We start from the raw sequence: 15,275 nt of genomic DNA, 5'->3' as shown, positions 1-15,275 counted from the left end.
GTGGAGGTGTGGGAGAGCAGTGGGCCCAGGGGGAAAGAGGAGAGGACTTCACTTCAGACCTGGGTTAAAATGATGGTTGCAAAGGGTCGGAAACTTTCCAGTAAAATTTCCAGAATTTTTCCATGGGAAGATAAGCCCTGGATTTTGGGAATTTTGCATGAATTCATCAACAAAGTCGGCTTATAACAGTTAACCTTTTTTTGTGGTGTACACATAAGGCAATTCCAGGTCTTGTGGCATATTTTGGTTAAATTCTTTGCAACCATCTGCATGCACAGTGCATTCTTTCATCACATGTTCAGCTGATTCTCAAGCTCACTAATGCACACTAATGAGATGCTACTGAGCCCACACTACTACACTGTCTGAGCTAAGGACTCCATGCTTTCTGGTAAGTTTTGATTAAAATACTGGGTGGGGTGAATATATTTTACATGACATACATGATATTTTGTTAACTAGTAAGTAGTAGCTTGCAGGAAAGTGTGTTTAAATCATTTCTAACTTGTTAACTATTTTTGATCGTTAGTTTTTGCTACCATGTGAGTTTTAGCTTGCTTGAGCTTGCTAATGGAAGAGTGTTAATTCACCTGTTTCCATACATGTTTCATTTTAAAACATTTATCTTACGAAGAAGTTGTTTAATCTAACTGCTTAACTATTTATCTGTACATGGAATTGTATTTGGTTTTTTTAAACAATTTTTTTCAAATCTTTACAGGAAAATGCCACGGTCACTATCTGATGTGTGGAGTCATTTCTCTGCAGCTAATGTAGAAGGAAAAGCCGTGTACATTTGCAAATACTGTACCAAATCATATGTGAAGAATGCAACAAAGATGCATAATCATCTGGTCAAGTGCATAAAGTTCCCTCAGCGCTCACAACAAGCAACCTGTGACAAAAGGCCCTCTACTTCCATTCAAGGTGAAGAATATCAATTAGACACCTTATCGATAGCAACAGCTCATGGTCCTCCTGGAATCAGAGGTGTTTTTGACTCAATGGAGGAACATAGTCAGAGAAATGCTGATGAATGTCTTGCTCAAGCTGTGTATGTAACTGGTTCACCTCTGATGCTCATAGGCAATGTGTATTGGAAGAGATTTATGAATGTTTTTCGTTCAGCATACATCCATCCAACCAGACAGGCTTTATCTACTAATTTGCTGGATGCAGAGTTCAACAGAGTTCAAGTGAAGGTCAAGCAAATCATAGAGAAAGCAGACTGTATTGCCATCATCTCTGGTGGGTGGACTAATGTTTGTGGGCAAGAAATAATTAACTACATCATCTCAACCCCTCAACCAGTATTCTACAAGAGCACAGACACAAGGGACAACAGACACACCGGTCCCTACATTGCAGATGAGCTGAAGGCAGTCATCAATGACCTTGGACCACAGAAGGTATTTGCACTGGTGACAGACAATGCTACGAACATGAAGGCTGCATGGTCTAAAGAGGAGGAGTCCTACCCTCACATCACACCCATTGGCTGTGCTGCTCATGCATTGAATCTGCTCCTCAAGGACATCATGTCACTGAAAACAATGGATACATTCTACAAGAGAGCCAATGAAATGGTTTGGTATGTGAAGGGTCATCAAGTTATAGCAGCAATCCACCTCACCAAGCAAAGTGAGAAGAATAAGAGCACCACATTGAAGCTGCCCAGCAACACCCGTTGGGGTGGTGCCGTCATCATGTTTGACAGTCTCCTAGAGGGGAAGTAGTCTCTCCAAGAAATGGCCATATCACAGTCTGTCGATGTGGACAGGCCCATCAAGAGGATCCTCCGGGATGGTGTATTTTGGGAGAGAGTGGTAAGCAGCCTGAAACTCCTGAAACCTATAGCAGTAGCCATTGCGCGGATTGAGGGAGACAATGCCATCCTGTCTGATGTTCAGATTCTGCTTGCAGATGTAAGAGAATAAATCTGTACTGCCCTGCCCACTTCACTGTTGCTCCAAGCAGACATCAGCCGCCTCAGAGTGTTTGGGAACACACACACCATAGCACGCAACAAGCTGACCAATACAAGGGTTGAAACATTTAATTGGTGGCCATCTTGGCAAATTTGAGGCTTTTTGAGCCTGACAACAAGCCATCCTCAACAAGGTTGGAAAGTGACAGTGAAGATGAGGCCTCAGAGTCTGATGTCCAAGAGGTGGACATTGAGAAGGTCCAGGGAGAAGACATGGAAGCCTGAGAGGAAGACAACCAAAGCTTTAGTTTCTAGACTATCATTTTACAGATGTATGTTGAAAGTGTTTTTGGGAGATGCGGTGGATCAGTTGGGGATCATTTAATATTCCCTTTCTTTTGTTGTTCAGTGAAATCATCCCATGTGAAGAGTCAACTCATTTAATTAAAGTTCAATTTGTAAATCAATTGTTGTTTTGTTTTTTATTGTCTACTTATGACAAGGTAAAATGTTTATGTCTCCATATTATATGGTAAATATATCCAATGCATAAAACATCTACATTTAAATGGTTTTAATATTAATTTGCATATATTCCCGTTAATTCCCTAACGCTAGGCAGGCTCAAGTGAACGCTCAAAGTAATGGAAATATTTCAGATACTGTTTGAACCTAGGTGTGCTCCACTGAATGTTCAGGAATGTTCTCTTCCTGTCATGTGGATATTTTGGTCTGCCGCTTTCCACTGCAGCATAAGGAATTTTTGGAGACCCTCTCCTCAGACCTCTGACCTTTGATTCTTTAACCCTTAAAGGCTGGCTTCCTGAAAGGCCTTGCTGAAATGCCTGCTGTTCACTCATTTCATTGAATAAACTTCTCTCTAATTGGGTGATTGTATCAGATCAGACGTACTTACTCCCCTTCACTCCCTGTGGAGCGTAGGACCACAGCAAGGTCATGCAATGCCGGGCGGTCCTTTGCAGTTGAGATTAGATAAGATGTACTCTCTATTTGAGATGGTTTATTAATAGTACTGACGGAGTTTGCGTTTAGTCAGGTTTGCGTCTTCTGATCTGCTAAGGCAGACTCTTGTTATAAACCCAGTTCCTCCTAGCTAAATAGAAAGTAGCAGATATCTTAGCCCTGTATTAGTCCCCCTGCCAATGATCAAACCAGGAGTATTCACTGGGCTCAATGGGCTGGTACTCACCAGGGCTCTGATGTTGCTGTACGTATTGATGAAATAGCGATCAAAGGGATGCCTTGTTAAGATGACTGTTTAAATCCGTTTTGAATATTAGTTACATGGCGACCATGGGACTCATTGCTTTTTCTCTCCTCTACCCACCCTTGTGTTCAGGTGATAGAGTTTGATGACGGTTCAGGGTCTGTCCTGCGTATCCAGCCCTTGCGGACCCACAGGGACGAGGCCATCTATGAGTGTACTGCCACCAACAGTGTGGGAGAGATCAACACCAGCGCCAAACTCACCGTCCTGGAAGGTAGGATACATCTCCATCTCTCTGTCGCTCCCTCTCAATCAGTTTCTTTGTCTTTCTATCTTCCACACACACACACACACACACACACACACACACACACACACACACACACACACACACACACACACACACACACACACACACACACACACACACACACACACACACACACACACACACACACACACACACACACACACACACACCCTCTATCTTTCTTCCTCTCTTCATCTATTCCCACCACAATGGGTTTCTCTGTCTTGGTCAGCATTGCTTAATACAGTATGTCCCTGCAGATTCCAGCCATGTCTGGATGTGTGCATTACTTATCACAGAGGACCTAACCTGGTTGCATGTCAGAGTGGAGAGGGTGTTTTATGCCCGGCTCCTTCAGGTACCCTACTGCTCGGTTGATGAAATAGAAACAAGCAGTGAGTTTGTGATTTTCCGGTAGTTGTTAGATGTTCTGATTACAACAATGTGTCTTGACATTTTATTTGATTACACATTCCGACCATGAATTTACAATCTATCTGCAGAAATGGATTTGTAAAGCTACTGTAGGTGGTTCTATGTGAAATGTGTTTTTATCTCCTGCCAGTGGGAAGATTAAAGATGATGTCCAACAGCAATTATTTAATCCACACTCAAATTGATAGAGAAATATCTGCACAAAAGTATATCCTGCTGCCAGGGTTTTCGCAAATCACCTAGGAGCACATTATCTGGACTAGAAGACGATATATTGTAGATACCATCAGGCTGGCTGGCTTTCTTCTTGGCTCGCTCAGCAAACATATCTGGGGGGCTGTCACGCAAAACACCCAAGCCTTATTTTTCAAGGCTTCAGGTTGCATCCCTAATGGTGCCCTATTTCCTATGTAGTGCACAACTTTTGACCATGGCCCTATGGGGGAATAGGGTCCCCTTTGGGACACATCCTCAGAACTACCAAAGGCCTTGTTAGGAGTGTGGCTGGTTGCTGAGGTAATTGGTGTTAACAGGGATCGGTATCTGCTGATCTAGGATCAGATTAATGGTGGGATTAACATCAGTCTGATGTAGATATATGCAGATAGCTTGCGGACAGAGAGATAGAGAGATGGAGCCAGGCAGGGGGCTTTGTAGCATGTAATAGACTGGTCTCTGCGTCTCAAATGGCACCCAATCCCCTACATAGTGCACTACTTTTGACCAGGGCTCATAGGGCTCTGATCAAAAGTAGTGCACTATGTAGGGACTAGGGTGCCATTTGGAACGCATACCTAATCTGTCTGTGTTGGACCTTAGTGCTTCTCCAGCCAATATGATTGACAGACGTGCTCTCTGAGTACAGAGTGAAGACAACCTCCTGGTGTATGGAGTGTGATGTGTTCAGGAGAAGGACGATGGCTGATGGCTGACTGTAGGCTGACTCATAGATCGTAAGACAGAAGAATCGTGCTCGTGTCACGTTGCTCCCACACACCTTACTGTGCGCCGACATGTGGAAGATTGGGATCAGAGGGATGTGAATAAGAAAGCAGTGTTGTTTTAGACAGAACTCCTGTTTGTTCCCTGAGGTTGAGCTCAGGCAGGGAGGGGATGAGAGAGAAGAGAGGAGGAGAGCTGTGAGAGTAAAGGAGGAGTGGAGAAGAGGTGAGAGTAAAGGAGGACTGGAGTAAAGGGGAGTACTAATAGTAAAGTATGACTGGAGGGAAGGAGAGAGCGGTGAGAGTAGAGGATGACTGGAGGAGGGAAGGAGAGAGCTGTCAAAGTAGAGGAGTGAATGAGAGAGCTGTGAAAGTAGAGGAGTGAAGGAGAGAGCTGTGAAAGTAGAGGAGTGAAGGAGAGAGCTGTGAAAGTAGAGGAGTGAAGGAGAGAGCTGTGAAAGTAGAGGAGTGAAGGAGAGAGCTGTGAAAGTAGAGGAGTGAAGGAGAGAGCTGTGAAAGTAGAGGAGTGAAGGAGAGAGCTGTGAAAGTAGAGGAGTGAAGGAGAGAGCTGTGAAAGTAGAGGAGTGCAGGAGAGAGCTGTGAAAGTAGAGGAGTGCAGGAGAGAGCTGTGAAAGTAGAGGAGTGCAGGAGAGAGCTGTGAAAGTAGAGGAGTGAAGGAGAGAGCTGTGAAAGTAGAGGAGTGAAGGAGAGAGCTGTGAAAGTACTGGAGTGAAGAAGAGAGCTGTGAAAGTACTGGAGTGAAGGAGAGAGCTGTGAAAGTAGAGGAGGAGTGAAGGAGAGAGCTGTGAAAATAGAGGAGTGAAGGAGAGAGCTGTGAAAGTACAGGTGTGAAGGAGAGAGCTGTGAAATTAGAGGAGGAGTGAAGGAGAGAGCTGTGAAAGTACTGGAGTGAAGGAGAGAGCTGTGAAAGTACTGGAGTGAAGGAGAGAGCTGTGAAAGTAGAGGAGGAGTGAAGGAGAGAGCTGTGAAAATAGAGGAGTGAAGGAGAGAGCTGGGAAAGTACAGGTGTGAAGGAGAGAGCTGTGAAAGTAGAGGAGTGAAGGAGAGAGCTGTGAAAGTACTGGAGTGAAGGAGAGAGCTGTGAAAGTACTGGGAGTCAAGGAGAGAGCTGTGGAAGTAGAGGAGGAGTGAATGAGAGTGCTGTGAAAGTAGAGGAGTGAATGAGAGTGCTGTGAAAGTAGAGGAGTGAAGGAGAGAGCTGTGAAAGTAGAGGACTGAAGGAGAGAGTAGAAGAGGAGTGAGGAGAGAGCTGTGAAAGTAGAGGAGTGGAGGAGAGAGCTGTGAAAGTAGAGGAGGAGTGAAGGAGAGAGTAGAAGAGGAGTGAAGGAGAGAGCTGTGAAAGTAGAGGAGTGGAGGAGAGAGCTGTGAAAGTAGAGGAGGAGTGAAGGAGAGAGTAGAAGAGTAGTGAAGGAGAGAGTGGTGAGAGTAGAAGATGGTAGGTCTAGTCCTGGGGCTTCAACACGGCATAACAGATATGGTGTGTACGTGCAGAGCAGCAGAAGGTAAAGCCTTCACATTTTCCTCAGCCTACCTACACACACAGCACACAGCACACAGCACACAGCACACAGCACACAACACACAACACACAGCACACAGCACACAGAGGTAAGGCCTTAGTCAGGAAGTCCACACTTGGAAAGACTAAGGTATGATGAGGAGGGTGAAACAGACTGAGAGAAATACACTCATTTGTGGGTTTATGTCTGGCTATCCTCAAACTCCTCCACTCCTATATCTTTTGAAATGGACTTACTGATCAATATCACTTACTGATGGAGATGTCCATGTGCCTGCATAACACTCCTTACCACTAAATCATGCTGTTTCTGTGTCAGGTGGTTGATGGTGTTGCTGACTTTGGTGCTGTGTCCTTAATCTCCTTCCCATATTCAAATGTTGGTGTTCATTTGACATCTGGCACTCCAGGCAGACTCAAGTAAACACTTGCAGTATTGCAAGTGATTAAAAGATCCAGTCTTTCTGAGAGGTTCAGGGTTGTTGTTGTGATCAGGTGTGAACACCAGATTATTACCTGACTCAATGTGCCAGATTGATCTCCCTCCCTCTCTAACATAGCCTCCACCTCTGTGACCCATGTCAGATTACGCCGAGCGAGGAGTAATCACATCACTATGGCAGTCCAACGCGTGTCACTGCCACCATCACGCTGTCGTGGAGATGAGACAGGGGCCCCACACAGTCTAGTTCCATTGGTCTGTGGACAGGTCTGTCTTTATCACTCGGTGCAGAAATATTGTGGTACAGAGCGGCTGGAATAAGGAAGTTACTGACTGCTTATGGCTAGCTGTGATCATAGCTTTGCTGGTCAGGGTCCCAAATGGCACCCTATTGCATGGGCGCTCTGGTCAAAAGAAGTGCACTATATGGGGAATGTGGTTCTATTTGGGACACTGCCCTGGTGTCTGCTGCTAACTGGTGTTCCTGTACCATCAACACAGCCCACTAAGTGGATTTAGTCCCCACATCAGGGACATTAGGGCTGTTTTGTGCCAAGAGGCTTCCTTTACTCTGGGCAGTAGAGAATGAATCTGGAGGGTCACTATCACAACAATGATGCCTGTCTGCTGGTTGAAATAAGCTGCATTAGAGATACAGTAGTAACTCAATTTTGTATTTTATATCACTGACTATATGAAAAAGACAACACAAGTATTGTATTGTACTGTTTGTAACTCCAGCATCCTTCAAAGCATTGTTCATGCAGTTTTACAAACAAGCTGATCTTGATACTATTAAACCATGCCTGGTTATACTGTTATACAGTACCTTCAGAAATGACTCTTACCCATTGACATATTACACATGTTGTTGTTACAGCCTGAATTCAAAATGGATTAAATACTCCATAATAACAAAGTGAAAACATGTTTTTCAAAATGTTTGCAAACATATTGAAAATGTAATATAGAAATAATGTATCTCACACCCCTGGGTCAATATCTTGTGGTAGCACCTTTAGCAGCGATTACAGCCTTCAGTCTTTCAGGGTGAGTCTCTAAGAGCTTTACACACCTGGATTGTTCATCATTTGACCATTATTATTTTCAAAAATCTTCAAGCTCTGTCAAATTGGTTGTTGATCTTTCCTAGACAACTATTCTCAGGTCTTGCCACAGACTCGGCCACTCAGGAACATTCTCTGTCTTATTGGTAAGCAACTACAGTGTAGATTTGGCCTTGTGTTTTAGGTTATTGTCCTGCTGAATAGTGACTTCATCTCCCAGTGTCTGGTGGAGAGCAGACTGAACCAGGTTTTCCTGTAGGATTTTGTCTGTGCTTAGCTCCATCTTAGCTCCATTCCTTTTCTTTTTTATCCTGAAAAACTCCCCTGTCCTTAAAGATTACAAGCATACCCAAAACATGATGCAGCCAAATATGGAGAGTGGTACTCAGTAATGTGTTGTGTTGGATTTGCCCCAAACATAACACTTTGTATTCAGGACAAACAGTTAATTGCTTTGCCACATTTTTTTGCAATATTACTTTAGTGCCTTGTTGCAAACAGGATGCATGTTTTGGAATATTTCTATTCTGTACAGGCTTCCTTCTTTTCACTTGAGGAGTAACTACAATGTTGTCGATCCATCCTCAGTTTTCTCCTATAACAGCCATTAAACTATTTTTATAACAGTTTTAAAGTCACTATTGGCCCAATGGTGAAATCCCTTTCAAGCAACTGAGTTAATATGGACTTCTGTAACTTTGTAGTGACTGGGTGTATTGATACACCATCCAAAGTGTAATTCATAACTTCACCATGATCAAAGAAATATTCAATGTCAGCTTTTTTCCACAAAATACCAATAGGTGCCCTTTTTTGCGGCATTGGAAAACCTCCCTAGTCTGTGTGATTGAATCTGTGTTTGAAATTCCCTGCTCGACTGAGGGACCTTACAGATAATTCTATGTGTGGAGTATAGAGATGAGGTAGTCTTTCAAAAAGCATGTTAGATACTATTACTGCACACAGTCCATGCAACATTATCTGACTTGTTCAGCAAATGTTTACCCCTGAACTTATTTAGACTTCAATAACAAAGGGGTTGATTTTTTAAATAAATGGATAAAAATGTGGAAAACATAATTCCACTTTAACGTTACAGGGTATTGTGTGTAAACTATTGACAAAAAAATCTAAATTTAATCCATTTTGAATCCACAACAAAAAATGGAAAAAGTCAAGGAGTGTAACTAACTAACACTCTGCCACTGTGATATCTCATACATTCAAGGGTTTGCTTACTGATCACAATCAAGATCACATTCAATATCATAATCCAACTTGTTCTGCAGTTGTCTGACACGGAACCCAAACCGGCTGCGCGCATACGCTATAGTGGATACATGTATTTTGTCCCCCACACCAAACGCGATCACGACATGCAAGTATCAAAATAAACTCTGAACCAATTATATTCATTTGGTCGAAAAGCATTAAACATTTATGCCAATTTATCTAGTTAGCTTACACTTTCTAGCTTACACTTTCTAGCTAATTTGTCCTATTTAGCTAGCTTGCTGTTGCTGTTGCTAGCTAATTTTCCTGGGACATAAACATTGAGTAGTTATTTTACCTGAAAGGTCCTCTACTCCGACAATTGATCCACATAAAACGGCCAACCGAATCGTTTCTAGTCATCTCTCCTCCTTTCAGGCCTTTTCTTCTCTTGACTTTATATTGCGATTGGCAACTTTCATAAAATAGGTGCATTACCGCCACTGATCTCGTTCGTCCTTCAGTCACCCACGTGGGTATAACCAATGAGGAGATGGCACATGGGTACCTGCTTCTATAAACCAATGAGGAGATGGGAGAGGCAGGATTTGCAGCGCAATCTGCATCACAAATAGAACTGACTTCTATTTTAGCCCTTGGCAACACAGACAATGTGGGTGCAATCATTTAATAATACAGATTTCTACATGTATTTTGCAACGCTCGCGATGCGAGTGTAGTCAGCCTGTGAGGCAGACATGGGATTGGTGAAAAAGAACTGTCAAGGATAGCTCAGGCCAGGCCTGAGTGGTTCCTATAAAATGGTTCCTGGTTCCTGCAGTGAACACTGGGCTGAAGGAGAAGTTAACCGGTTTATAAAGGGCTTCTCTGGGCCTGACTACACTGCTAAGGCCCTGGTACAGAGTTATAACTCAGACCTCCTTTTCTCCCTCTCTACTCCTACTGGTGTTGGAGACTGACTAGGGTGCACAAGGAGGCCGCATTGATTTTATTTTTTAAAGATGGCTGTCTTTCCCCTTTGGTGCTATTGCCAGGAATGATTATTTCAACATTGAACACTGCTTCCTCAAATAGCTTACCCCATGGGACTGAATTTATTTATCAAATGTTTTTCATTAGAAGAAGAAAAAGTATTTTTGATAAAGATAGACCTCTAACGGGAATACACAATCTGAAATAGAATTTGAAATTATTATTGGGTGTTGTGTTGTGTCAGTTATTAATGACACATAATAAGTCACTGAATTGGAAACAAGCTCACAATTTACAAGTCCTGCTTTTGAAAAACATTCTTTGTAAAACAGATAAGCTTGGGTGGATTTGATTGGTCCATCACCTATAAGGGTGGTCATGGTACATATACATCCAGTGGAGGGTTAAAATCCTCTCCTCTGCTATGATATAGTGGTAATCTCCCACATTTTAGGAGAGGTCATGCATTAAACAAATGAAAAAGGAAGTCTCACACTCATGTTTCCTTGCTGTGGGTTTATTTGACCAACTTAAAGAGTCTTTATCCTTCATGCGGCCTTTATTTATTTTCTTCAGAGCTCATACAGGTAACTGCCAAAATAAAGGAACCACTAAGTTAAATCTTCTTAATAGGGCATTGGGCCACTACGAGCCTGAACAGCTTCAGTGTGCCTTGGCATAGCTTATACAAGTGTCTTGAACTCAATCGAAGGGATGTGACACCATTCTTTTACAATACAATTAATGTTTTGTGGATGGTGGAAGAAAATTGGTCAAATTGGAGGGCACGCAATTCAAATAAATAATCAGAAAAATTCTGGATATTAAACATCTAGTTACAGTTGAAGTCGGAAGTTTACATACACCTTAGCCAAATACATTTCAACTCAGTTTCACAATTCCTGACATTTAATCCGGGTAAAAATTTGTGTTTTACGTCAGCTAGGATCACCACTTTATTTTAAGAATGTGAAATGTCAGAATAATAGTAGAGAGACTGATTTATTTCAGCTTTTATTTCTTTAATCACATTCCCAGTGGGTCAGAAGTTTACATACATTCAATTTGTATTTGGTAACATTGCATTTAAATGATTTAACCTGGGTCAAACGTTTCGGGTAGGCTTCCACAAGCGTCCCACAATAAGTTGGATGAATTTTGGCCCATTCCTTCTGACAGAGCTGGTGTAACTGAGTCAGGTTTGTAGGCCTACTTGCTCGCACATGCTTTTTCAGTTCTGCCCACAAATATTCTATGGGATTGGGGTCAGGGCTTTGTGATAGCCACTCCAACACCTTGACTTTGTTGTCCTTAAGCCATTTTGACACAACTTTGGAAGTATGCTTGGGGTCATTGTGCATTTGGGGGCGGAAGGTAGCCTAGTGGTTAGAGCATTGGACTAGTAACCGAAAGGTTGCAAGATTGAATCCCCGAGCTGACAAGGTAAAAATGGTTCATTCTGCACCTGAACAAGGGCGTTAACCCACTGTTCCTAGGCTGTCATTGAAAATAAGAATTTGTTAGTAAAATAAATACATTTGGACGACCCATTTGCACCCATTTGCAACCATGCTTTATCTTCCTGACTGATGTCTTTAGATGTTGCTTCAATATATCCACATAATTTTCCTACCTCATGATGCCATCTATAAGTCCCACCTGCAGCAACGCACCCCCACAACATGATGATGCTGCCCCTCTGTACTTCATAGTTGGGATGGTGTTCTTCGGCTTGCAAGCATCCCCCCTTTTCCTCCAAACATAACGATGGTCATTATGGCCAAACAGTTCTGTTTTTGTTTCATCAGACCAGAGGACATTTCTCCAAAAAGTACAATCTTTGTCCCCATGTGCAGTTGCAATTTGTAGTTTTATGGTGGTTTTGGAGCAGTGGTTTTAGAGCAGTGGCTTCTTCCTTGCTGAGGTTATTCAGGTTATGTCGATGTAGAACTCATTTTTACTGTGGATACTTTTGTACCTGTTTCCTCCAGCATCTTCACAGGGTCCTTTGCTGTTGTTTTGGGATTGATTTGCACTTTTCTGACCCAAGTATGTTCATCTCTAGGAGACCGAACGCATCTCCTTCCTGAGTGGTATGTCAGCTGCATGTTCCCATGGTGTTTATATTTGCGTACAATTTTTTGTACAGATGAACATGATACCTTCAGGCATTTGGAAATTGCTCCCAAGGATGAACCAGACGTGTGGAGGTCTACAATTTTGTTTCTGAGGTCTTGGCTGATTTCCTTTGATTTTCCCATGATGTCAAGCAAAGAGGCACTGAGTTTGAAGGTAGGCCTTGAAATACATCCACAGGGACACCTCCAATTGACTCAAATTATGTCAGTTAGCCTATCAGAAGCTTCTAAAGCCATTACATCATTTTCTGGAATTTTCCAAGCTGTTTAAAGGCACAGTCAACTTAGTGTATGTAGATTTCTGACCCACTGGAATTGTGATACAGTGAATTATAAGTGAAATAATCTGTCTGTAAACAATTGTTGGAAAAATTACTTGTGTCATGCACAAAGTAGATGTCCTAACCGACTTGCCAAAACTATAGTTTGTTAATAACATACTTTTGTGGAGTGGTTGAAAAACGAGTTTTAATGACTTCAACCTAAGTGTATCTAAACTTCCAACTTCAACTGTACAAGTGTCTTATATCGGTTAAAATCTTAAATTATTGTTATTCTAACTGCATTGTCCGATTTACAATAGGCTTTACAGCGAAAGCATGCAATGCGATTGTTCAGGACTGCGACCCACATCAAAATATTTTTCGACCAGCGCAGTCTTCATAAAATCACAAAGAGTAATTAAATATTCACTTACTTTTTGAAAATCTTCCTCTGATTTGCAATCCCAAGGGTCCCAGCTACAACATGCATGGTTGTTTTGTTAGATAAAATCCTTCTTTATATCCCAAAAAGTCAGCTTAGTTTGCCCCATCGATTTGAGTAATCCACTTTTTCAACATGCAGAGAAAGGAATCCAAAAGCTACCACTAAACTTTGTTAAAACAAGTCAAAATAAGTTTCTATTTAATCCCCAGGTACCTCTAAAATGTAATTAAACTATAATATTTCATACGGAAAGAATTATTTCAATAAAAAAGTAAAATTAGGAAGTGCACGTCCTCTTCATCGCGCGCACACAGACTGATTTCCAACTCTGACTCCTAGTACCAAAACTCAAAATTCTTCCTCGTTTGGGAAGAAACAAGCCTGAGACATTGAACAAAGACTTTTGACATCTAGTGAAAGCTATTGGGAGCTGGAATTGCATATATAGCTTTCAATTGAAAGAGCATAGGCTCTGAATTTTATTTTTTTGCGGTTGGTTTTTCTTTGTATTTTCTCCTACCATATCAATTGTGTCATAGTCTCATGCATTATTTTAACATTTATACAAATGTGTTTTCTATCCAATGGTACCAATTATATGCATATCCTGGCTTCTGGGCCTGAGTAACAGGTAGTTTACTTTGGGCACGTCAGTCAGATAGGAAATGGAGAAAAATAGACCCTAGCCTGAAGAAGTTCAGGAACCACTCCTGTTTGGAATTCCCTGCTTTCAATTCACTTTATATCCCTCATTTATTTCCTTTATTTTGGCATTTACCTGTAGGTTATTCAGACCAAATGCTGAACCAATCAGAATTCAGTGTTTGGCTGCTGACTGTTGTCTGTAGTTATTATCATGGGCTTCGTCCCAAATAGCACCATATTTCCTATATAGTGCACTACTTTTGACCAGAGCCCTTTAGGCCCTTGTCAAAAGTAGTGCACAAAATATGGAAGAGGTGCTATTTGGAAAGCAACCATGATGTGTATTATTCATCTAGCAAAGCCCAGTGGTTTGTCCCTGGTCCATATGGCTAGGGGCTGATCCATAATACTTGTCATCTTTATTCTGTCTTCTCTCTGTCTACACTATCACCTGGAGACATGCCCAGTCTGAGAGGAGGGAGGCAGAGGAGAGAGGGAGGGAGGAGGAGAAGAGGAGGGAGGGAGGGAGGGGTGTGAGAGGAAGGAGGGTGTGAGAGGATGGAGGACATGCATTGGGGAAGGAAGGGTGAGAGAAAGGAATGATAGAGGTGGGATGGGGACAGAGATAGAGGAAGGGAGCGAGGGAGAAGAGGATGATAGAGAGACAGAGGTTGTGGCAGCAGAGGCTTCCAGGACTGTGTAGCATTGAAGGTAATAAATGACTACAGAATAGTTAAATATGAATGATGAACAGTGTTTAACAGTCACGACACTCCCTGCCACACTACGCCAGAAAGTTTATGATCCCACAGCAAATCACGTGGATAATCTCAACTGCAGTCACACTGAGATGGGTGGTGTCCCAAATGGCACCTTATTCCGAGGCCCTGTTCAAAAGTAGTGCACTACATAGGAAATAGGGTGCCATTTGGGACTCTGACAGGGTTCTTGAAGGGAGCTCGCTACTCCAACAGACACAAAGATGAAACCCCTCTTATTTCAATATGACGATTAGAATTGGATTGCTCTTAACGTGAATTATTTGAATGCTGGAAAAGGATTTGGCCTGTTGTAGCTGTCATACCAGACTATTTAAATTGTTTGTGGTTAATGGCCTGAACATTCCAAACCTTCCCTGTACTCACATTACAAATCCTCAGGGACAAGTGTGACAGGTTTGCAGAACATCTAGGAAGGACAACAATATTAGTCTAGCAACAGCTCATAACACATTAATAAAATGTTCTCACAATGTGCATGACCTGTCCTTATATTTCTAACTGGTGGTGTTTTTCTGTTTTTGTAGTAAGCTCCCTTTTTCCTACGGGTGGTCTTGTGTAGGGTGGAGGCAGAACATGAGGGAGTGGGGAGGGAGAGAGGGATGTGAGGAGGAGATAAGGAGTGGAGGATAAGGAGGACATGCAGAGACCAGCACACCTGAAGGAGAGATAGGGGGAGGGATAAGAGAGGGATAGGAGAGGGAAAGCGAGCCAAAGAAGGTGTGTGTTTGTGTATTAAACAGGTTTCTCCAGCATAGCTACCCATAACATCAACACACTAATGATGGAGGAGGGTGAGGGTGGCACTCTGCCGTTACACGCTAGCTAGCGCCCAGGACCTCAATGACAGCTTCATCTGCACGCTCAAACAGCACATAGCTAACCAGCTCAAACCGGCTGGCTGGACACA

General features: G+C 42.5%; 1 protein-coding gene across 20 annotated transcripts in view; it reads left to right on the top strand.

The window, feature by feature from the left end:
• LOC123996746 (receptor-type tyrosine-protein phosphatase F-like) overlaps positions 1-15,275 on the top strand; it is a 454,750-nt gene that overhangs the window by 233,543 nt on the left and 205,932 nt on the right. For all 20 annotated transcript variants that reach the window (XM_046300391.1, XM_046300408.1, XM_046300407.1 and 17 more), the window contains one exon: positions 3,288-3,429. In XM_046300391.1, the coding sequence (XP_046156347.1) occupies positions 3,288-3,429 (142 nt within the window). The remainder of the gene's footprint in view (positions 1-3,287; positions 3,430-15,275) is intronic.

This window comes from Oncorhynchus gorbuscha, linkage group LG15, assembly GCF_021184085.1.
Source record: "Oncorhynchus gorbuscha isolate QuinsamMale2020 ecotype Even-year linkage group LG15, OgorEven_v1.0, whole genome shotgun sequence".
In the NCBI taxonomy this organism is placed as follows: domain Eukaryota; kingdom Metazoa; phylum Chordata; class Actinopteri; order Salmoniformes; family Salmonidae; genus Oncorhynchus; species Oncorhynchus gorbuscha.
This window is presented reverse-complemented; position numbering and strand designations above follow the sequence as displayed.